This window comes from Protopterus annectens, chromosome 9.part0 (assembly GCF_019279795.1).
Source record: "Protopterus annectens isolate FY-2018-M chromosome 9.part0, PAN1.0, whole genome shotgun sequence".
NCBI classification, from domain to species: Eukaryota; Metazoa; Chordata; order Ceratodontiformes; family Protopteridae; genus Protopterus; species Protopterus annectens.
The window spans coordinates 1,040,883,511-1,040,908,973 of record NC_056743.1 but is presented as its reverse complement, the minus strand read 5'-3'; the positions used below and the strand labels follow the sequence as shown (position 1 = coordinate 1,040,908,973).

The window sequence follows — 25,463 nt, the reverse complement described above, 5'->3', positions numbered from 1 at the left end:
AAGGCAAGAGTTCATGAAACAACCCATGACCACCCCTTTATCTAATTTACTTGTACAAAAAAACAATTCATCTAGATTTTATGTTGCACCACAAAATACCTGCATAGAAATGTATTCTGCAGCTTTGAACATTGAATTATAGTCTATGCTGTAGTGTACATCTTTTTATTCTCATAGCTGGCTCATGATTTGTCATGCATTTATGAAGCTAAACATCTGATCTAGATAATTTACTAACTGCTGTCATTAAGCTGTACTGTGCTTTTATCTGAACTGGGGTGTCCCACCACTAAGCATGCTCTTGATTTTTACTAGGATGTGGATGCTGCATACTTGGCCAAGGTAGAACTTGAAGCAAAAAGGGACGCCCTTCAAGACGAGCTCAACTTCTTGAGGACTCTGTATGAAGCGGTAAGACATTTAATTTTGGCTAGATTACCATTTATGTATCAATATACCCAAAAAGATTAATGCCAAACCTCACAAAGGTAGTTATGAGCTCTGTATTTTAATATGCTGACCTAGACAGGAGTTATTTTATGAACAAGTGAGCACTTTAGTATTACTGTACTACTTTCTAACAGCTCAGAAAAAAATAATGATAATCAGCTACTTAGCAGTGTAAGACCAATTTTACAAGTCTTGACACTATAGAAAAAGTGCGACTTATGTGGACTAACAAAGCATTCTGAATCCCACTTTTACACTTTAAAATTCTTTTGTTGGGGAGTGAACATTTTGAGTGTTTTTGCATGAGGAGTTTTTATTCCCTACACTACATACTCCTTCGTCTTAGATATTAACTGTGAGATCACGGGATCTTCAGATAGGAGGAGTACTCTCAGGCATCATAGTCTCAGAGTTAGTATATATATTAATCTAGTTGTACTTAAATTTCCTCATTTGCAAGGATCAGAATTAGTCTCTTTGAATATTAAATAGGCACTCTAAGAAAATCACATGCTTTTTATGTAAGAATGTATGACCGCATGACCCTTATGCTGCACATGTAATATAGAATAACAATGGAAAGAATTCCAGTTCACAGTACAGCAGAGCTGTAGTAGAACAGCCATTAATGTATAATAGAATGCTCAAGTAATAAATAGTGAAGGGATGTGGCTACCATGGCGGTGCTATCATACCATTTTTGATACAGTGGAACTGAGTTTTTGCAACTTTTCTGCCCACTTTTCCTTCAGTTTTGTGTCAAAATCAAATTGCTGTTTATATTTTCAACAATGTCTCATGCTTCTCTGTAAAAATATTGCCATGTTGTAAAAATATCTTGCACTAACGAGCTACAAAAAAAAAAAAAAAAAAACTTTGGATACCCAGTAGGTAAGCATTTTATTGTCTACCTAGTTCACCCTTTAATTACTGGAAAAGTAGCAGGCTTTGTGAGTAACTTTTCTTTCAGTTTTTGTATGTGTGACCTTAAGCCAGCCCGATGCATTCTCAAAGTCAGACATTGTTTTTGGCCATGATTCCTATTCAAGATGGCTGTTGTCAATATATATTATGTTCTTTGTGTAATAACTCATCATATCCCTGTGAGGTACTTCACCACTTTGCATACCTCCTGTCATACAAACCATTCAGTTTTCTCAACACTGGTTGCCTCATGGTTTGGGCATCTTTTTAGGCTTGTTGGCTGTTGGTGAAGCACCCTCCAAGAGGAAAAAACGCTGAGAGAAGAAGGGAGCCACTTTTGAGATTTTAAGTATTTTTTCTCTGTTTATTTGTTGAGTTTTTCTGCATAGCTGCCTAGCTTGAGCATTTTCTGGCTTGTTAAACTTGATTTCTGTATTAGTAGCTGTATTTAGAGCACAACCAAAAGCTGTTTGCTGAAATTCCTGTTTGCACTTAATTTTAAATCGTTTTTTTCTTAAAACTTGCATATTTTCTGTCCTTGACCTAGCACTCTTGTGTGGGGTCATTTACTGCACTGTTATAACTTGATATTACTTGTGAACCTCTGCTATCTCTGTAAAAACAAAACAAAAAAAAAAAATCTTGCTTTTTTCCCACTTTTCTGAGAGTTAAAAAAGTTCAGTTACAGGCTTGCTGTTCCTGAACTGTTTGAAAGTTTCTGTGAGGCCATTTTTGCTTGGGCTGGAGGAGGGTCTCTCTGTTGATCAGTGGCAGTGACTAACATTGAGCAGCTTCCCTGCCCCCGTAGAGGTGGTTACTGACTTGAAACTGTAGTTTTATTGGCCACTAGGGGTCATTTCCATAACTCCTTCATCTTCCTCTCTTAAAACCCAGTTGCCTCATGGTTTGGGCGTCTTTTCAGGCTTGTTGGCTGTTGGTGAAGCACCCTCCAAGAGGAAAAACCGCTGAGAGAAGAAGGGAGCCACTTTTGAGATTTTAAGTATTTTTTCTCTGTTTATTTGCTAAGTTTTTCTGCATAGCTGCCTAGCTTGAGCATTTTCTGGCTTGTTAAACTTGATTTCTGTATTAGTAGCTGTATTTAGAGCACAACCAAAAGCTGTTTGCTGAAATTCCTGTTTGCACTTAATTTTAAATCGTTTTTTCTTAAAACTTGCATATTTTCTGTCCTTGACCTAGCACTCTTGTGTGGGGTCATTTACTGCACTGTTATAACTTGATATTACTTGTGAACCTCTGCTATCTCTGTAAAAACAAAAACAAAAAAATCTTGCTTTTTTCCCACTTTTCTGAGAGTTAAAAAAGTTCAGTTACAGGCTTGCTGTTCCTGAACTGTTTGAAAGTTTCTGTGAGGCCATTTTTGCTTGGGCTGGAGGAGGGTCTCTCTGTTGATCAGTGGCAGTGACTAACATTGAGCAGCTTCCCTGCCCCCCGTAGAGGTGGTTACTGACTTGAAACTGTAGTTTTATTTTCCCTTTTGGGTCTATTCCTGCTTCTTTCTAGCCCCTGCTATCAAGCACGCTTTAACGTGCTTTAGCGCGGAGTTGCCACTAGAGCAGCATCGGGCAGTGCCAGTTAAACAAGGTTAAACTCTTTCTGGCTCCAGAAAGTCTGTCCTTCAATTTTTCCCTTAGAACTGCTCTGTTAGGAACCTAAACAGTTTACACCTACACTAAAAAGTGCAGCACTTGTTCCAAATAGCTTTTTCTTCTCAAAAGCACAGCACTTGTCTTATAAGCATATCCCTTGTCTTATAAGCATTCTCTTTGCAGGTCAAGCACTCCTATATTATACAAATCTCTCACTAGCAAAACCCCCCAGGAGTGCCCACTTCCCTGCTAAGCCCACTACTTTTCTGTCTCCTACCAACTCATAATTCTTTCTAGCATGTCGAAGGGTCAGATGCTGGCGTCCTCTCCTGCCCAGTTGGTGAATCTGGGAATTCTGAGACAATGTTACAATTGTCTCATGTACACAGACAACCCTCTCCTCCGAGGTCCCACGTAACACTAACACTTGTGAGAGATGCAACTATTTAGCCAGACTGGAGGCTGAGCTCTCTCAACTCAGGACTGGCAAGACCAGGCAGGAGGAGAAGGCAACTACACACACCACAATACCAGTCTCACATAACTCAACCACACCACTGAATCAAACACATAAACACACTAAGACATACTCGGAGGCTCTGAGTAAAAATTTACCTAAACAGCAGAGGCCTCCAAAGCAGACACCCAAGCAACTGCAAACTCAATACACCACACAAACAACACATAAACAACAAAATCAGTGTGCAAAGCAGTCACTGCCCTTAAGGCCAAATACAACACCAAACATACTTGTCATATGTGACTCCATAGTCAGACACACTGACGTGCCGCTCACCAGACTGAGTAAGGAGAAGGTCACAGTAAGCTGCCTGTCAGGCGCTAGAATCCGCCACATAACACAAGCACTCAGGTCTCTCAACAGCAGGTACAAGTATGACTCAGTCATTGTCCACGCTGGTGTCAACGACCTGAGACGTACCTCCTTGGACTACATGAAAAGAGACATTGAGGAGCTCTCTGATTATGTAGCCCAGGCAGGTATGACCCTGACCTTGAGCAGTATCCTACCTTCACCTAGAATGATGCCACAGTACAGTGATAAGATGATCAGCTTTAATAATTGGCTTAAATTCTGGTGTCATTCAAAGGGGATCCAATGTCTGTCTGCCTGGGATGACATGCTGGACAAGCCACGCTGCTTTGCAAGGGACGGCTTGTACCTGTCACCCCTAGGCATCCGGATATTGGCAAAGGCTCTTGCCACCCCCATAGTGCCTTTTTTAGGCAAGGCTCAAATTCTAAACCTACCACCCTAGAACACAAAAAGTAAAAACTAAGGGTAATGCTGCTCAATGCCAGAAGTCTCAATCTCAAGATGCACGCACTCGAGGCCCTTCTCAGTATGGAGAACATCGATGTTTGTGCTGTGACAGAAACCTGGTTCAAGGCTCCTGAGAGCACCCCAGCACTAGCAGGTTTCACCTCATATCATGCGTTCCGCCCCAAAATCCGGACAACACCAAGAAAGGAGGGGGGGTGTCCATATTCATAAAGGACACCCACACCTCAAGGTTGGTGGCAACGCACGATGCATCGGAGACCATCCAGGTGCAATTAACCATAGGCAAGACTGCTCTGCAATTTGTAGCATGTTACAGGCCACCCTCTCAAACTCAGGAACCTCACATGGCCTTCCTGAAAACATTGGAGGGATAAATGTATCTCCAAACACCATCATACTAGGTGACTTCAACTACCCTAATATAGACTGGGAACACTACTCAAGCCCAAACACTCTAGCCCAAAGGTTCCTGGAGTTCATAAACTCAAATGCCATGGAACAACTAGTCACCATCCCCACAAGAGGAGAAAACATACTTGATCTCATCATCATGAACATGGTATCAAAATGTTCAACACCGAAGTATACCCTCACTGGTGAGATCAGATCATAAACTAATCTCGCTGGAGGTCCTCATCCCGCCCCACCTGAAATAAAAAGACCACAGTGAAAAACTTCTCAAAAGCCGACTTCACACTTCTAAAAACTAATGTGGTCTCCTTTAAGGCCCCTGAGCCAGTGGTAAACATTACTCAAACCGCTGAATCACTTACAAATGCCTTCTACCAGCACCTACAGGACTGCATGGATCAGGCAATCCCAAACAAAACTAAGACTCTTTGTACCAAAGGCAAGCGTCCAGTCTGGTGGACCCCAGCCATAAACAAGCTCTACAACAAAAGGAGGAAGCTACTACAAGATAGAGCAAAATCCTTGAAAGGTAAGACACCTTTGATCATTATAAGTAAAAAACTAAGAGCTCTCATAAAATCATCCAAGGCAAATTTTGAGAGAAAAATCGCCAAGGACTCAAAAGACAATCATAAGGCCTTCTTTAGCTATGTTAGAAACCTAGGAGGAAACTCCCAGATATGCTCAGAATTAGTTCACAATGATGTGAAGATTACTGAACCTACACACATTGCCAACATACTGGCTGTCAGGTTCAGTGCAAACTTCTCTCCCCAAAAGGAGAGATATCTATAGCAGAGGATTGTAGCCCCCCAAACATCTCTCAACACCCAGGTGAAAACTGCTCTATCCAAAGCAAAAAACACAGCATCCATGGGACCGGATGGTGTCCCCGGCTGTGTGCTCCACGAACTCAGTGAGGAATTAAACCCACAGTTAGGACAGCTGTTTAATCTTAGCCTCACCTCAGGATACGTACCCAAGGAGTGGCGCACGGCAACTGTGGTCCCACTTCACAAGGGCGGTGCCTCCACCGACCCTGGAAATTACCATCCTATTAGCTTGACAAGCCTTATCTGCAAAGCCATGGAGAGGATCATAATGGAACTCATAAATAAAGACATAGGGAACATGCAGACTTTGGATCCAACCCAGTTTGGCTTTGTCAAAGGCAGATCATGCCTTTTAAACTTGGTTGACTTTTTCGAGACAGTCACCAAGGCCATTGATGAGGGAAAGGCAGTCCATACAGCCTACCTTGACCTGGCAAAGGCCTTCGACACAATACCCCACTCAGGTATCATCAAAAACTCATCAGCTTGAATGTAAACCCATACATCACAAGATGGGTTGCAAACTGGCTAAGTGACAGAACCCACAGGGTCAGAGTTGCTGGAGCCATGTCAGACTCAAAGCCTGTCACAAGTGGTGTCCCACAGGATCAGTCCTGGGTCCACTCTTGTTCAGCATCTACTTTTCTGAAGTACAAGCAAACACAGGAGGGTTATGGCTGACAAAGTTTGCAGATGACTGCAAACTGGGCGCCATAGTCGAAAACACATCTGACACAGCTATCCTTCAGAAGGGCCTCACAGAAATGGATAACTGGTGCCAGAGCCATGGCCTAAAGTTAAATGCCAAGAAATGCATAGTCATACCCTTCGGGAAAAACAAGGTTACCCCTAGCTACCATATAGGTGGCAATCCACTGAGCACAGAAGAAGTCATCAGGGATCTGGGGACCCAGGTTGACAGTAGCCTATCGTTTGACACTCATGTTGCTAAAGTAGTTAGGAAAACCTTCTACATTGCCCACCTGATCATGATGGGAATCACATCTAGATCAAGGGAGGTCATCGCTCCCCTGTACTCATCACTCATTAGACCTATGATTGAGTACAATGCCCCATTCGGAATGTATCTGACCTGACACCTGCAGCAGCTGGAAAGGCCCCAAAAGTTCCTCACCAAAAGGATAAAGGGTCTCAAAAATATGTCTTATGCTGCCCGACTGAAAGAACTCCAGCTCTATTCAGTCTCATACCGCTTGCTCAGAGGTGACCTGTGCCTGACATATAAGGCCATGTCAAACCCTGATTTGATGAATATGCTTCACCTCAAAAAATCTAGATCCCTCAGAACCACAAGGGCGGGAGACTTAAACCTTGACACGGTTATTAATAGAACGTGCTGGAGGGACAGATTCATCACCCAGAGACTCCCTATGCTGTGGAACAAAATCCCGGTACATGTGAGGCAGAGCACCTCGCTGGCCTTGTTCAAGAGGAATCTTGACCAATGGATGGGGGATCGCAGATATACCCCAGGGATTACTTCAGTGTCACTGCTTGACAGAGGCACAGCAAAATAATAGGCATAGTTTTATTCAAACTAAAGGGGTGGCAAAAGCCAAATAACTATGGGCTAGGCTTATAAATGCCCTTGGGCAGATAGCCTAGTATGAACCTATGAACCTATGAACCTATACACCTTTATTCTCTCTCCATCAGCACTCTTGAATAGCCTATGCACTATTTTTGTTGCTTTGAATTGCCTCTGCATGCTCTATTTTTTTATTTTTTATTTCTATTTTATCTTCAGAGCTGCACACATTACTAAAGAGTGATCTTACTATCTGACGTAAGTATAATGCTTCCTTATTTTCTATTAATGACATTTGTCTCATAATATTCCAGCAACCTACTAGCTTTTCCTCGCATGACCTGCTGGGTGTATCTGTTATGTCTATTTAAGTCCCTTTTGTATTTTTCTTCTTACTACAACTTGCCCATCAGCTAAAGACTAATTTTCTTGGTTTCTCACCTCCCAGATACTTAATTTTTATTTTAGGGGGTATGAATATAAGTTGATGTGTTCTTGGGAAATTTGTCAAATTATGCAAATATGTCTTTTCACCCCTTCTGCTCTTTTTTGTTAGCAGCCGTGATGTATTTATTGTTACTACTATTTTTTTTATTTATTAACTATGTTTAAGTACCTCTTTTCATGGACAAGAAATGATGAATTGTTTAGTTAAACGATTTGCTCTGAGTCACCAAGTAATCAAATGGAAAACAAGGGAATAAAGCCCAGGACTTCAGGATGAAGATGATTGCATGCTTAGATCCTTAATCTTGAGTTAAAAAGTAAGAGCCACACAGGCAAACCAGTTAGTAAAAACTACAAGAAAAACCTACCAAAGATTTATTTATTTTTTATTTTACATTTGTTTACCGGGATGGTCCGACAGGACACAGGTCCACTTACAATGGAGGCCTGGAGAGAAATGCTCCATAATTAGATTAACATCAACATGGTAATATAAACAGTAATGTAACAGTGATAACTGAGGTAAGTACAGACATAAAAAGTCTCATACAATCCAGTCTAAATAGTAAACAATGCATCAGCAGTAAGTGAGTAAATTTGCAAAGGTAGAGAGTCTTGCACATCAAAGCTTTAACATTGGATTAGTGAGATACGATAAAAGAATAAAAAAAAAAATCATATGATTAGACATGACATATTACACAGTTTCTCAAGCTGACAGTAAGATACCCAACTGTAGCATATATACAGTAGAGATAGCAGGAAGGAAGGAGTAAAGTGTGCTGAGATTTTGAGATTCATGTGATGCATGGACATAGCCATGTATTCATAAGATGTGATTTGAGAACATTTTTGAAATGTGTGTTAGTGGGGGCAGAGGTCAGAGAAAGGGGGAGGTTATTCCAAGATCTAGCTATGCATGAGAAAAAAGAGCTTTCCCTGAGTTATTGTTAGCTTTAGAGATGCAGAGGAGGGATTTCTCAGTAGATCGGAGAGGACAGTTAGTTCTGTATGGAGAAAGTAACTAGCTTAGTGCTGGGGTTTTTTCAGGATGTCTTAACAATATTAAAGACAATGACTAAGCTGGTGGCAATTGAGAAGTAACTAGCTTAGTGCTGGGGTTTTTTCAGGATGTCTTAATATTAAAGACAATGACTAGCTGGTGGTAACTGAGAAGCTGGGGAAGTTCTAACCATTGTAATTCCCTTAGAGATTGACAGTGATTCCGAAGGTGGAGTTGTTGTCAAACTTGGCAATTTTATTGTAACATGATTCAAGTCTGGTGAGATCAAGTTTTCTGACTTGGGTAAGAATTGACGTGGCATACATTAGAGTGGAGAGTAGATGGATTTGGGCTAGAGTGATCCGTGCCTGTTCTGAGAGGAATTGTTTATGCCTATGTAGGGTTCCCAGTTTTTTTTTTGTGGACTTTTTATGGTTTGTGAGATATGGACATTGAAGAGTAGGTTATTGTCATTTTCTACAGTGAGGAGTTTTGTATGGTCAGAGAGAGATACGATGGTGCCATTTTTGGAAGAGATTGAAAAGGATAGGGGGTAGGTATATATTTGTTGGGGTGAAAAGTAGCAATTTTGTCTTATTGGGGTTTAGGATTAGTTGGATATCAATAATCCAACTTTCTACAGAACTGATGGATTCTTGGGTGAGTTATTGAAGAGTGGAAAGTGATGGAGCAGAGCAGATAAGAGTCTTAATTGTCAGCACACTGCATAAGGGAGGCATGCTGGGTGGAGGTGTGTAGATTGTTGGTAAATATGGAGTAGAGTAGAGGGCCTAAAATTGAGCCTTGTGGTACACCTATTGTAGTTGGGAGCAAAGGAGATTGTATGCCTTGCCATTGAACTGATTGCTGTCTATGTGACATATAGCTTTTCACTGTGCAGTACCTTAAACCTCTTGTAACAGAGACCCGTGGCTCCATTGGCTGTGGGCATCAATGTTTCAGCCTTCTTATGACTTCATCAACACAGCATAAGTGGACTGTTTGGCCATATTTAAGAAACACAGGGTCTTTATACCTAGCTGATGCCCATAAACATTAAGGTCTCTGTAAAATCTCCCAACTAACATCCAAACCAAAAAGTTAAAAGGTCACACAGACAAATGAATTAATAAAAACTACAAGGAAAACATAGCCAAGCTAGAGTATTCACTGTGTGATACCCTAAACATCCTGTAATAGAGACCCATGGGATATATACAAATGACCCCTTAAGGACATCAAGTTTTTCAGCTGTATGGCTTCTGAATGTCCATGACTTTTTACTTTGTCTGTGTGGATACATTCAGACCAATAAAGACAAACCTCACTAGCTGCGGACATGCATGTTTCAGCCTTCTTGTGAACTCATCACAACAGCAAGTGGATTGTTTGGCTGTACTTCAGAAATATGGCATTTTTATTGTCTATGTGACCTTTTTACTTTTTGGTTTGAATGTTAGTTGTGATATTTTGCAGATACCTTAGTGGTTATGGACATCAGCTGGGTGTAAAAACATTGTGTTTGTAATGTATACTCCTAGAGTCCAATTATGCTCTGCTGACAGGATCATAAGGCTAAAACATGCATGTCCACAGCTAGTGCAGTTTGGCTTTATTGGCCTGAATGTATCCACAAAGATTAAAAAGTAAAAAGTCATGGGCATTCAGAAAGCATATAGATGAAACACTCTGTCCTTAAGGGATCTTTTGCATATATGTTTCATGGATCTCTATTACAAGAGGTTTACGGTATGTCACAGTGAAAACTCTAGCTTGGCTTAATCTTGAGTTAAACATATAATTCTGTGTCACAAGTAAAAGGCAAACATTTTCATTTGTTTTAGTCCTTTGTAAATATAATTTATGAAACTGTTGAAAAGACCCCCACCCTCCAGCAAACTAACTAATGTGGTATCTCCACTGTTTATCATCATTACATCTGTGTGTTCTTTTTAATATAGTCTTCTGTGCACTAACAACTAACCAGTATCTTGCAGTTTCAGTTATACTAGGATGTACACCAAGTGTATTTAATTTGCTCATATTGACATGTAGTACCAAATGCCTGATTAATGTTCATGAAGGCCACATTCTCTACTCTTCTCTGATCTAACACCGTGGTTATCTTGTCAAGAAGTCATTTTAGATTTCATGACTTAAACTTTCTGTTGTTTCTCTGTTCTGCTTTATGTACTCTACCATGATGACTTCCCAGATTTCTGAAATGTTTTCTTTTCACAGTAGTTCCAGCAGTTTCCCTACAACTGAAGCCATGTCAATAATTTGTTGTATTTGATTTACTGATAATCCCATCTTTTTTGTCACCACCATACAATGTAAAATTTGAGATACAGCTTAGAAAAGTCAACTTCTTTTATATTGCCCTGTTAAAGTTTTATTATTTTAAAGAGAAAATAGTAAAGAGGTTAATATAATAAGGCTATTGTAAAATAAATGTACAATGACTGTTATAAATATTTATTACACAGGCTGTCAGGCATCATTTTTTTCATTCTATATACTTCAGATTACCATTTTTTTCTGTAGAGTTATGAGCATAAATGAGGGAGGGGACAGTATAATATTTCTGTAAGAAACAGTCTTGTGATGAAAAAAGGCCTGAAGAGCCTGATGTGACCTGTCTTTTACTGTCCTCTTTGTCATTACAGATCTCAGGTGACTGTTAACAATACCAGACCTTATTGTTTTTGTATGTGTTGAAGTCGTGCATATTTCTGTATTTCTGAAGACTGTTCTGTGTTGCCTACACACTTCTTAATTTCTTAGGTTGTTTCACTTCCCAAAACACATACTCTGAAGAAATAGCTCAAGGCATCTTTCTCACTTTTTAACCTTATGTCTTTTAAGCATGCCTTTCTGAAGTCACTGACAAGAGTTTTCATCCAGTTCTAACATGTTCTCACCTTTAAGATATGTTTAAGCTTCCACTATGTCCATGCTTCCTGTTCTTCCTTTTCAGTAGTTTCTGTTAAGGGTCTCATTCTGCTTGTGCATAACTTCAGTTGCACCACTTTCATCATATTGCAAAGTAAATACTGCTTCAGCTCTTCAAATATTTCACAAAACAAATGATCGATGATGCACATGATGGCAGCTTCATCTCTTTCATCCTTTTAAAAGCTCCTCAGCAGACCTTCTCCACAGATTTATCTAATGGCTTTAATATGCTGTTAACTTACATGAAAGCATCTAGTTCCACAGCTTACCAGAGTGGTGCAAACTGATGATGCCTTTCTATGTTTGCCAATGGCTGTACTACAGCGCAATAAATTCACATCCTTGCATTTCATTACAGCAAAAACGTATTTTTCCCAGATGTTGTACATTTGCCTTCGTCTTCCTTTTACTTGTATTAAGGAACTTTTTCCTTGCCATGTAGTCAGAATATATTACTAAGTAGGTTTGCCTGTTTCTTTCTGTAACTGGAGCGCTTCTTTATCTTTCTTCTAACAAATCAAGCCACAGTTCCTGATTTTCTTTCTTATAATACCTTAATAATGTGTATTGTTATTTTACTTTTGCAATACTATTCAGAATAACCTTGTTCAGTAGTAATCATGTTTCACATTGATTGCCCACTACTTTTTTGCAGCATGTTCCAGTTAATAGCTAGTTCTGATACTTATCATAGGTTTTCAGCTCAGCAGCATGTTAATTGCCAGGTCTTTATTCTTTTATCCTTTTCACATTTCTAGAACCTGTGCTAAGCCATTGTATAGTAAGTAGGACTACAGTATTAATTAAGCATAAAACAGTGTGGGTAAACACTTTTACTAATTAACATGTACAGGGACTTGACATTATTTTGTGATGCACTTCATATGTTAATATGTAAAGTAGTCATTTGATAATGTCATGTTTCTAAACAAGTTTTATTTTTTTTCTGAAATTTGTAGGAACTTCAGCAATTCCACACACAAGTACAGGACGTCACAGCCATTGTGCAAATGGACAACAACCGTCAGCTTGATCTGGACAACCTCATTTCCGAGGTCAAACTGCAGTATGAGGAGATGGCCAACAAGAGCAGAGCTGAAGCTGAGGCATTTTACCAGCAAAAGGTAAGTCATTACCCAAGATGATAGACATCTTGCAAGGAGCATTTGATACAAAGGACATGATTAAATATCTAAACTGACAGCTGCAGCTATTAAAACATATTTGATGCTACATGGTTAGAGAAAAAAAGTATCCTTTTGTCTCCATGGTATAAAGAGAGAGGTTGGACCTTGACTCTTGCTCACCTGAGTTTGAGCAGTGGCTCAGGTGTTGAAGGAGGAGGTGCAGTCAGGTGTGGGAGTGGGAAGGACTAATTTTGCTCGCTCACCTCCTCTGGGAGGGGTTTCTGCCTGTGTGGACATATATCCCCATTGACAAGGACTGTGCCTTAGTCATGTAGCAGATTGTCATTAACAAGTTGGCACTGAAAAGGGGGGTGGAGCTAACTGGCATTATGTAATAATTTGTGTGATGTCAGTAGCCTTGCTGAGTTAGGGCATAGAAGAATGCTCTGGCATGCAGGGCAGAACATGTGACACTGCCAGCTGCTCCACTCTACTTCTTCTCCCCAACCCATGACTAGGGTGGTCCAAGCATCAGGGGATAGTAGTGGAGACATTCAATGCAAAAATGGTGCAGTTGATCATCTGATAGTCACTTGAAGGGCATAGAAAAGGGGAAAACAAAAAATATGTTTATACTGTTAAAATCTGTAAGTAAGAGTTTTATACTGTGTTTTATCTTTCTGTGAGACTACTTTCTATTATTCATTTTGAGATAAAATACTGATGCTGTTTTTAAACATTACCTTAAAACAGAATGGAATAGGTAGCAAGTTAGCTTAATGCTTTAGATTTCGACATCATAAACCTCATTTGTTAAGGATTTAGCACAGTTCTCTGTCAGTGCTTTTTCTTTTTTGATAGAAAGATAAAGATTGCCCGTACCATTTCTGTCGTAGCCCATGTTATGGTTAAATAGAAGCTGAAAAAGATGAATTTACTTAACAAATGTATAAATTAAATAATAAATGCATTTGTAGTAGTTATAGCAGCATTAAACTAAAAAAAAAACATACATAGTAATATAAGTACAGATTGGGCATACTGTAGAGAAAAAAAGGGACTTGTTCTGTTCTGCTTAAAAGTATTTACTAGATTCATTCAGTTCCATTTTGTCATAATAATTCAAAACCACTACATGATGCAAACTGCATGATTTGTAACCTATTCTGTGGGATTTTGGTCTCACAGTTAATGATGCTAAGTAAGAAGACAGATGAGGGTATGGGGATCTTTGCCCCTTCCCATTAAAACAGTTGCATAGTTTGCTGGACCAAACTTGAATTGCAGGACCATGAAGAAATGGGACTTAACAAGATGTACTAGGATGTGCTAACCTGTTTAACTTGGCAGTATTATATTCAGAGTTATGTCAAGCAGATGGAAGTCACAGCTTCTTCCCGGAGGATAAAATAAAGTGTATAAAAGTGGGGCCATTGATACAGAAACAGACTATACTTTTTTTATTTCTTGAGGTATCCCATTTATAGCAGAGACCAGTAATGTCTTTGAAGGTATTACTTCTAGTTGCCATTGTATGAATATTTTTTTTAAGATTTGAATCATGGTATAAATAAAGTGGCATGGCAGTTGGGGCACAGCGATTAAATGCTAGATATCGGGGTTTAAATGTGGTGTGACCTTTATTGGTATTCTGAGTGAATCTAAGCAAACTAAATGCCTTGAAACAATTACCTTATGTCACCCGGTGGAGAACCATCTGACTCATAGACAAAACCCAGGAAGTTAGGCCTGGGGAGTCCACCTCTACAAAAAAAGACCACTCACAAGCAAAATCCCTCAAGGACCTGTCCTAAGCCTTAATTTGCAATCTACCAAGGAAATTTAACTTTTTCCTCAAGTCAGTAGCCCTCTTGGTGTTAACATTACTTTTTTCCCCAAGAGTGTAAAATACGGTCACACTTTGATTCATAAACCTAAAATGGGTATTTGGGGGTGCCGTTTGTACAGCTGTCTATTTTCTGTCTGCAGCTCGTAATAGTTTGAGATTGAAAAAAGGCTGGCTATGATTCCATGTCTGTTGCAGACATATAAGATCACCGACCACCTGAATGAGTATAACAAACTTGACTGCAAAAGTCAGTGTTACCCGTTTTATAGACTTATTTGTCATTTTATTCTGTTTTCTAGTATGAAGAATTGGCAAGCTCTGCAGGACAGTATGGAGAGGACCTTCGTGTCACAAAGACAGAGATTGCAGAAATGACGAGAATGATTTCAAGACTAACTAATGAAATTGAAAGCCTAAAGAACCAGGTATGATTTTATAAATTGCATATTTATTTTTACTCCCAACAAATAGAAGGAGAATATGGTTAACGTAAATGCATTTTGAAAGGCATTGGAGAGTCATTCCTTTTTTTTATTTTTTTAGATCAGGATGATTTAGAAGTGGAACATTCTGGAAGAGAATCTGCAGGCAACATATGTGATATGCACAAGCCATAAGCTACATGCATAATTGGATCAGATAGTGCTTGGTAAACTAAACTGATTCTGTCACAGTAAAACAGCAGTGACATAACAATGTACAATTCCAGATAAGCACTAATGGTTATGTGTACTGGACAGCCAGTACTATAATGGTAAATATACATACACACATATTTCTATATTTTTACAAGTAACATTTTTTGGTAAAAAACACATTTTAGATACTCTCATTCATCATCAAGAAACAGCCCTTATATTTTTATTTTTGCAATATTATGAATATTCCAGTGTGTCATCTGGATTTTAAGAAATGTAGCATCATGAAGTTTGCAATCTCAAAATAATTTTGCAAAGTTCCCAAAATCTCAAAAGTCCTGCTTATTGAAATGCAGGGGTTGGGTACATTCAGCTTTTCAGCTTTGAGGTGTGGGCCTAAAAGGTATAAATCTCAGATGGTGTTCTTCAATAAGAAAGAATTCCTCCCTCATTACCCAACTTTCTTCATACACTTGCCCAATGATGTTACTAATTTCATAAGTTTACCTGAAAAGTCTGGGACTTGTATCTGCGGTGGTGCAGTGGTAGCGTTGTTGCCTCATGGCAGGAGGTTCTCCCGTTCGATTCTCAGCTGGAGTGCGGGGAGTGCCTTCTGTGTGGAGTCTGTATGTACTCCCCACAGTTGGGTGGCGTTCGAAAGACATGCGTAAATGGGCGTGCTTTCATTGAAGGTTGGACGTCGAGCTGGCACCTTGGCGTTCATGAAAATCTACTGCCAATCATTAGCAGACCGGAGTTCCGCTGTGGCGACCCCTAACCGGGAAAAGCCGAAAGTCAACAACAACCTGAAAAGTCTGGGACTTCCAAAGCATTCACTTTCCCTAATTGTGTCGTAATTTAAAACTATATAAAAGGAGAAAGGAACTATGGAATCTATCCTAACAACATGTGTGTGTGTGTGTGTGTGTGTGTGTGTGTGTGTGTGTGTGTGTGTGTGTGTGTGTGTGTGTGTGTGTGTGTGTGTGTATATATATATATATATATATATATATATATATATATATATATATATATATAAACTAAGAAATGAACTTCTTGACAATAACAGCATTCAATGAATAGTAAATTACACCAACAACTCTTGTAGTAATTTAGCGCTTTAGTCTTTATTATCAAGACTTCTTCAGAAAGACATGTTTCATAACTGTGAGCAACCATTTTTACTTTGTTTAAATACATTAGTTTTAGCAGTCCAATTAAATTAAATTAACAACAGTTCCTTTCCAATAGTAAAGTGAGAACAGGCAAGGCGCTGTGTGCATTTTCATTAACATTACATAACATTAACAAAAGTTACAATGAACATGAATGGAGGATGTTAACGTGTTCCACTAGCACATTTTCTGTATATACGTAGAGAGCATACAGTTTAAGAGATGCAGAGATCCACTCAAAAACAAATTAAAAGAAGAAATGAAGTGTGTGCTCTGTGTGATAGTGCAATCAGAACTGAAACTTCCCTTGAGATCAGCTATAGTCTGTAATCCCAGCTGAGTGGGTGAAACATGCAAAAACAATGTGATACAATTTGCTTTGGTTAAAACAAATGTCATTTATTTATTATTCATTTATTTGACATTGTTTGCTGGGAGACTCCAACTGGGTAATAGCCATTTGCAGCAGAGACACATGCCCAGGTTTTGTAGAGGTTGAAGTTACAAAAGAGAGAGCCCACTTGCAACTTGGTGGATTGTACAGGCAGCGCTTACGTATAAAAATTGCTTTGTCATTTCAGTGAGAGGTTGAGAGTATTCTGTTTAAGTTGGGTATTTGGATATTATTGTGTGTAAACACAAAGTCATTGGAATAGTTAATCTAAAATGTATTCTTAGAAAAATTAGTGGCTTATGCTGTACTCTATTCAGTTTTGGTTTACTCTATGCTGTCCTATTTTATTTTCGGCATCATGTCTAAAATGTATTCTTTGAACCAGTTCACATACTCTGTTAGCAAATAGAAAAGTACTGATATATTTGGAGATAGCATTCTACATATTTGTATTTAATATTTAAGCTAATTTCATAGATAACCTTTAGGAGCAGAGTTAGTGTTTTGGGGACTGTGATTTACATTTCAGTTGATCCTTTTTTCTATATAGCGAGCATCGCTGGAGGCTGCCATCACAGAAGCTGAAGAACGAGGTGAGCTCTCTCTTAAAGATGCCCGCGATAAGAAGGCAGAGTTAGAAGCTGCCCTACAGCGGGCCAAGCAGGACATGGCCCGACTTGTACATGATTACCAGGAGCTCATGAATGCCAAACTGGGTCTGGACATTGAGATAGCCTGCTATAGGAAGCTTCTGGAGGGAGAGGAGATCAGGTATGTAATGTGTACAAGTCAGCATAGTACATCTGTGATCTGAACTTCCTTGACATTTGTAGGAAATCGTCTTCATCCATTTGCTATCTCCGTACTGATATGGGATACATAAAGGGCATGTAGAACTGTACGATAAAGTTAGACTGTAAACTTGTGCATCTTAAAACGTTCATAAATGTTACAGTCAGAGGCTTTGAAATTCAGATTGTAGAGCTTTAACTCATAACATTTTCACTTGTTTTGGTTAAGAGCGGGAGGTAGAATGATGTTATCACAGCAGCTTATCTCACCTAATTGAATGAAAGACAGGAAATAGACATGCTAGGTTACTTATTCCTTCTATTCTTCTGCTGTCTTTACCCTTCCGGTGTTAAATCGTGTCCTCAGTGATGTTCTCTTTCTGACATTGTACAGGAACTTGGTCTGCCAGCTGAAAGTGAAATTGGTCCCCTTTTAAATACCTTTGCAATGTAGTGCTTATGAAAAGTTCAGTGGTTAAATCATGGCTAGCATAACAAACTTCCTTGGTTTTCACTTCAGAGAGAGCTATTGAAGAGTCCACCTCTTGTTATTAAATGTGGTAAAAATCAAAATGTATTGTATACTTAAAGTAAAAAAAAAAATGGAAAAAACAGTGTTTAAATGCCATCACCAATAAACTTTTAAGTTGCATTGTTTTTCCTCCAACCAAACACTGTCTACAAAATTTATAATTTAGCTCAATTTGTATATTGCACTGAGTAGCTCTGTATAGACCAGACTGAAATGCATGCATGCAAATAGATGCCTGCTTTACTTTTAGTATCGGTTTAGATTTTTGAATTCAAAGGTAATTTACCTGAAAATGCAACTAATTTTCTCGCCAAACAATAACAAAAGTGTAAGTGAATGTTGTATTTACCCTTACAGAGGTTGAAATTGCATGATTCTGATGCATGGTCTTGGTGGAACTCTGGTATCTGTGATGAAAACGGGATACAGATTAAGTACATAAGCATTTTTAGTTATGAAAAAAGTTCACATTCTACAAGGAAGGGTCAGTGCATCATTGTTACCCTAAGCCTTAATTTGCAATCTACCAAGGAAATTTAACTTTTTCCTCAAGTCAGTAGCCCTCTTGGTGTTAACATTACTTTTTTCCCCAAGAGTGTAAAATACGGTCACACTTTGATTCATAAACCTAACATGGGTATTTGGGGGTGCCGTTTGTACAGCTGTCTATTTTCTGTCTGCAGCTCGTAATAGTTTGAGAATGAAAAAAGGCTGGCTATGATTCCATGTCAGTTGCAGACATATAAGATCACCGACCACCTGAATGAGTATAACAAACTTGACTACAAAAGTCAGTGTTACCCGTTTTATAGACTTATTTGTCATTTTATTCTGTTTTCCAGTATGAAGAATTGGCAAGCTCTGCAGGACAGTATGGAGAAGACCTTCGTGTCACAAAGACAGAGATTGCAGAAATGACGAGAATGATTTCAAGACTAACTAATGAAATTGAAAGCCTAAAGAACCAGGTATGATCTTATAAATTGCATATTTATTTTTACTCCCAACAAATAGAAGGAGAATATGGTTAACGTAAATGCATTTTGAAAGGCATTGGAGAGTCATTCCTTTTTTTATTTTTTTAGATCAGGATGATTTAGAAGTGGAACATTCTGGAAGAGAATCTGCAGGCAACATATGTGATATGCACAAGCCATAAGCTACATGCATAATTGGATCAGATAGTGCTTGGTAAACTAAACTGATTCTGTCACAGTAAAACAGCAGTGACATAACAATGTACAATTCCAGATAAGCACTAATGGTTATGTGTACTGGACAGCCAGTACTATAATGGTAAATATACATACACACATATTTCTATATTTTTACAAGTAACATTTTTTGGTGAAAAACACATTTTAGATAATCTCATTCATCATCAAGAAACAGCCCTTATATTTTTATTTTTGCAATATTATGAATATTCCAGTGTGTCATCTGGATTTTAAGAAATGTAGCATCATGAAGTTTGCAATCTCAAAATAATTTTGCAAAGTTCCCAAAATCTCAAAAGTCCTGCTTATTGAAATGCAGGGGTTGGGTACATTCAGCTTTTCAGCTTTGAGGTGTGGGCCTAAAAGGTATAAATCTCAGATGGTGTTCTTCAATAAGAAAGAATTCCTCACTCATTACCCAACTTTCTTCATACACTTGCCCAATGATGTTACTAATTTCATAAGTTTACCTGAAAAGTCTGGGACTTATATCTGCGGTGGTGCAGTGGTAGCGTTGTTGCCTCATGGCAGGAGGTTCTCCCGTTCGATTCTCAGCTAGAGTGCGGGGAGTGCCTTCTGTGTGGAGTCTGTATGTACTCCCCACAGTTGGGTGGCGTTCGAAAGACATGCGTAAATGGGCGTGCTTTCATTGAAGGTTGGACGTCGAGCTGGCACCTTGGCGTTCATGAAAATCTACTGCCAATCATTTGCAGACCGGAGTTCCGCTGTGGCGACCCCTAACCGGGAAAAGCCGAAAGTCAACAACAACCTGAAAAGTCTGGGACTTCCAAAGCATTCAGTTTCCCTAATTGTGTCGTAATTTAAAACTATATAAAAGGAGAAAGGAACTATGGAATCTATCCTAACAACATGTGTGTGTGTGTGTGTGTGTGTGTGTGTGTGTGTGTGTGTGTGTGTGTGTGTGTGTGTGTGTGTGTGTGTGTGTATGTGTATATATATATATATATATATATATATATATATATATATATAAACTAAGAAATGAACTTCTTGACAATAACAGCATTCAATGAATAGTAAATTACACCAACAACTCTTGTAGTAATTTAGCGCTTTAGTCTTTATTATCAAGACTTCTTCAGAAAGACATGTTTCATAACTGTGAGCAACCATTTTTACTTTGTTTAAATACATTAGTTTTAGCAGTCTAATTAAATTAAATTAACAACAGTTCCTTTCCAATAGTAAAGTGAGAACAGGCAAGGCGCTGTGTGCATTTTCATTAACATTACATAACATTAACAAAAGTTACAATGAACATGAATGGAGGATGTTAACGTGTTCCACTAGCACATTTTCTGTATATACGTAGAGAGCATACAGTTTAAGAGATGCAGAGATCCACTCAAAAACAAATTAAAAAAAGAAATGAAGTGTGTGCTCTGTGTGATAGTGCAATCAGAACTGAAACTTCCCTTGAGATCAGCTATAATCTGTAATCCCAGCTGAGTGGGTGAAACATGCAAAAACAATGTGATACAATTTGCTTTGGTTAAAACAAATGTCATTTATTTATTATTCATTTATTTGACATTGTTTGCTGGGAGACTCCAACTGGGTAATAGCCATTTGCAGCAGAGACACATGCCCAGGTTTTGTAGAGGTTGAAGTTACAAAAGAGAGAGCCCACTTGCAACTTGGTGGATTGTACAGGCAGCACTTGCGTATAAAAATTGCTTTGTCATTTCAGTGAGAGGTTGAGAGTATTCTGTTTAAGTTGGGTATTTGGATATTATTGTGTGTAAACACAAAGTCATTGGAATAGTTAATCTAAAATGTATTCTTAGAAAAATTAGTGGCTTATGCTGTACTCTATTCAATTTTGGTTTACTCTATGCTGTCCTATTTTATTTTCGGCATCATGTCTAAAATGTATTCTTTGAACCAGTTCACATACTCTGTTAGCAAATAGAAAAGTACTGATATATTTGGAGATAGCATTCTACATATTTGTATTTAATATTTAAGCTAATTTCATAGATAACCTTTAGGAGCAGAGTTAGTGTTTTGGGGACTGTGATTTACATTTCAGTTGATCCTTTTTTCTATATAGCGAGCTTCTCTGGAGGCTGCCATCACAGAAGCTGAAGAACGAGGTGAGCTCTCTCTTAAAGATGCCCGCGATAAGAAGGCAGAGTTAGAAGCTGCCCTACAGCGGGCCAAGCAGGACATGGCCCGACTTGTACATGATTACCAGGAGCTCATGAATGCCAAACTGGGTCTGGACATTGAGATAGCCTGCTATAGGAAGCTTCTGGAGGGAGAGGAGATCAGGTATGTAATGTGTACAAGTCAGCATAGTACATCTGTGATCTGAACTTCCTTGACATTTGTAGGAAATCGTCTTCATCCATTTGCTATCTCCGTACTGATATGGGATACATAAAGGGCATGTAGAACTAAAGAGTAGCTGCATAAATGTTCACAACTGTTAATACAAATGTGACAAGTCTGTAAAACTGTTCATAAATGGATTCATGTTTTGCATGTGGTATGTAACTGTCATTTTTTAAAACAGTTAAAATATGGAGAATTGCTTAATTAAATCCATCCTTCCCCTTATGTATGAGCCACAGTTGCAAGTCATAGACTGCATATACAGAAGGATAGATGCTTTGATTGCAATTACCAGAAATTCCTTTTCAATAATATTTCATAGTTGTATAGATTAGTGTTAGTATACATAATTATTCTTTTTCGTGTTGTACCCTTCCCACACACAGGATCATTATATATTATATGAAGACTTAAATAGAAATACAGTAAAACTTCCTCTAATTTTGGGGGGGCTAATAGGATAAGTCATCTGTATGAAATACTAGAAATTCCTTTTATGTACTGATTTATGACCTTGCATTTTGAATGCATCACTGTACTAGTGTGGTACACATGGACTATGTCTTATGCATTTTCTACATGGTGTGTGTGTGTGTGTGTGTGTGTGTGTGTGTGTGTGTGTGTGTGTGTGTGTGTGTGTGTGTGTGTGTGTGTGTGTGTGTGTGTGTGTGTGTGTGTGTGTGTGTGTGTGTGTGTGTGTGTGTGTGTGTGTGTGTGTGTGGGGGTAGGTTCAGGAGTGTGTGTATGTATGTGGTACATGGATGATTCTATGTTTTACATGAGGGTAATACAGGTAGGTATGCTGAAGACATGTATATGCCACATCAGGGCAGCATACACTAAGGCAAGCTGTTTCAAATTCAGGGTATGTAAAGTTAGTTTCAATGTTCTAAAGTTATTGAGTTATACTAGACGCTTTGAGGAATCTGGAAACGCACTGAATTACCTAACTTTATGGTGTGTTTTTGGTGCTTTGCATATAATGTGGTAAGTTTGGTAAGCAAACACTGAATCTTGGCTGCTTAGTCCTTAAACAAAAAGGAACAAAAATCTTTCAAACTTCCGCTTGGTACTCATATCAGGTCAGTCATGGTAGGAGGGAATAAGCCAAAAACATCAATGTTTGATAATATTCACACGAGGAAAGCATATAGAAAGCATATTTCTATTTTGAGGTGAGGAACATGGAAGAAGGTAAATGCAACAGTTCAGTGACAAAATATTCATCAGGAAGGATGCATGATTTTGTAGCCATAGCCTATATCTAGTCATGAAGTAGTACATAATCTTCAGTTATTACTTTAATTAAACATTTGTTTGGCAAGCACTTAAATTATATTCATTCAAAATTTCTTGACTCATTATTCTAAAGCACTCTGAAAATTGAAAAAAGAAAAGTTGTGTGGAGGAATTAGCCATACTTTTAATTTGGAGCATCTCTGAGGTAAGATTAATAAAAGGTTCGGGGTAAAGCTACATACATGGGAGAGGAGGCCAGGCATCAGAATTTATTTTTTATATAATTCAGAATTCTTTAATTTGGAAAATCCAGGCCAAAACCCATAAAAGTAGAAAAAAATTAAAAGAACTAGTGTGGAAGCACTCAAATTAACAAGGCACTCGGGTCATTCTTAGTAAAAAAAATAAAAACAAAATTGGTTCCACATGGCAGGAAATAATTGTAGAAGAAATTTATTGCAAAAAGTAAGCGCTTTCGCGAATAACATTCGCTTCTTCAGACTCTTTTCTGAAGCCTGTCCGAAGAAGCGAATGTTATTCGCGAAAGCGCTTACTTTTTGCAATAAATTTCTTCTATACCTTATTTCCTGCCATGTGGAACCACTTTTGTTTTTATTTTTACTACTATTGACTTACTCCAGTGGTTCACTTGTCTACTCAGAGGCTTGCTTGTTCTTACATTCTTAGTAACAGTTGTGCTTGTAAGTCCAATTACATTACAGAGGCTGATAAAGAAGAGTGCAGGTTTAAATGAGGGAAATGACAAGGAGAAAAGAAATGAACCAAAGGGACAAACCTTACAAAGGAAAACCGAATCCAGTGGGTAGCGATGTCTGAACTAACAGCCTTCATGTCTTTGGTTGCCTTGATGTTGTGGCAGTCACAAAACCATGGTGGTTGTATAAGCACAGCAAGCATTTCATCACTCTATCTGTTATAGTGGATGGACAGAAAGGGAAGGAAGAGAGATGAGTAGGAGCATATGATAGGAAAAGGATGAAAGCTACACTCCAGACACTGTAAGAACCCACCCCCCAGGAATTTAAATATCAATACTATCTATTGCATACTTGGTTTAACCCCCCCACCCTTTGTAAGGAAGGTGGTGGAAACCAAAACCATCAAATCTCTGTTCAGAATGATGGAGTAGTTTGATATGTTAATGGAGAATATAAACATAGTTAATCCTGACAGGATTACAGTGGCTGCCAGTAGTTTGATATGTTAATGGAGAATATAAACATAGTTAATCCTGACAGGATTACAGTGGCTGCCAGTATATGTAAGAGTAGAGCTATTCTTGAAGTATTTTAACTTATTCTGTACTTTTTGTCAGGTTATTGATGACATATAAAACATGTTTTGCTGGTAGGAGAATGGTGTCATGGAACTCAGTGCTGTAAGAACTGATGTAATTTCTTTTATTAACAGGCTGAGTGGACAAGGCAGTGGACAGGCCACAGTCTTGGTGCAGTCAATGACTAGTGGTACCAGTAGTGCAGCTGCTGCAGGCGGAGGCTTCGGAGGAAGCAATGTAGCTTTTGGACTTGCAAGTGGTGCCGGCCGACAGGGTTTCAGTGGAGGAAATTCCAGCTTTGGTTTTGGAGGTTCAGTCCATGGAAGTTCAGCCATCACAAAAGTTTCATCTGTAAGAACAGAAACAGCCAGAATGATTAGATGAACCCAGTCTTTGGGAAGACCCAGTCACGTTTGTGGTTTGCCAATATTGTACTGCCTACTGACTGTAAACAAGCCATCAGTATGGTGATGATAACTGTCATTAACAGAGATTATTAACTTCTTTATGTGCTCTTTTTTGTTATCCGAGAGCATTTGTTAGATGCTGCAATACTTAGAAAAAAAATCACATCAATGAAGCATCACAATTAGGAACTGAAACCAATTACATGAGAATAGTTTTGCTGGACAGCATTTAAGGTATTTCAGGCAGCCTTTTACAAACTGAAAATAACAGGTCAGTTATTTACTGCATTGTACACCATCTCTGAATGGCCTTTACTGTTAGTAAGCAGTCTTTGCTGTAATATGGCTGTTCTTTGCTTCATAAACACCTCCCTTTATTCAAACTATTCCATATTATTTTTGTAAAGCTGATCTTATATTATGAGCTTTTGCAAAATACTAACTGAACGTATTCCTTCTGCAATATGTGAACAACTTTTGAATCGATACGGAATAAATCTAGATTTGTATGCTGTTTAAATTGAATCATGTATCACTAGTAGATTTTTCTGTCTTATGTTTTTTTTTTTTACCAGAACAATAAATAAAGTAACTTTTGACCAAGTCAAAATGATAAAGAGTTACTAGAGTTGTCATGTTTTCATTACATAATGTGATTTAAACAGCATTTACTGTCACATATAGCTTTTTTAGTTGTTTTTTGTAAACTGAAGATTTAATTTTGATATACACACTGTTGTTAGATAGCCATTTGTCATCATTTTATAAAGCATGACTATCCCTTTTGGAGAAGATGTTTATTCCTAAATATTGAGGAGTTGTGGTAACAGAGGAAGATCCACCCAGATGACTACCTTGTGTTATCTTGTCTTTCTATGTTATATGACAATCAAACATGAAAGAGGAATCAGCTCACTTGAAAAAATAATTGTAGATGAGTGTTGTGCAGCATAT

General features: G+C 38.4%; 1 protein-coding gene across 2 annotated transcripts in view; it reads left to right on the top strand.

Moving 5' to 3' along the window:
* Positions 1–25,132, top strand: part of LOC122811781 (keratin, type II cytoskeletal cochleal-like) — a 50,237-nt gene extending 25,105 nt beyond the window's left edge. The window contains exons 4-8 of one of the 2 annotated variants that reach the window (XM_044083841.1): positions 316–411; positions 12,445–12,609; positions 14,761–14,886; positions 17,219–17,439; positions 24,237–25,132. In XM_044083841.1, coding sequence (XP_043939776.1) covers positions 316–411; positions 12,445–12,609; positions 14,761–14,886; positions 17,219–17,439; positions 24,237–24,486 — 858 coding nt within the window. In that variant the 3' untranslated portion in view covers positions 24,487–25,132. Of the gene's footprint in view, positions 1–315; positions 412–12,444; positions 12,610–14,760; positions 14,887–17,218; positions 17,440–18,833; positions 18,960–21,282; positions 21,504–24,236 lie in introns of both variants that reach the window. The other variant, XM_044083842.1, reaches the window with a different exon arrangement.
* Positions 25,133–25,463: the final 331 nt, after the last annotated feature.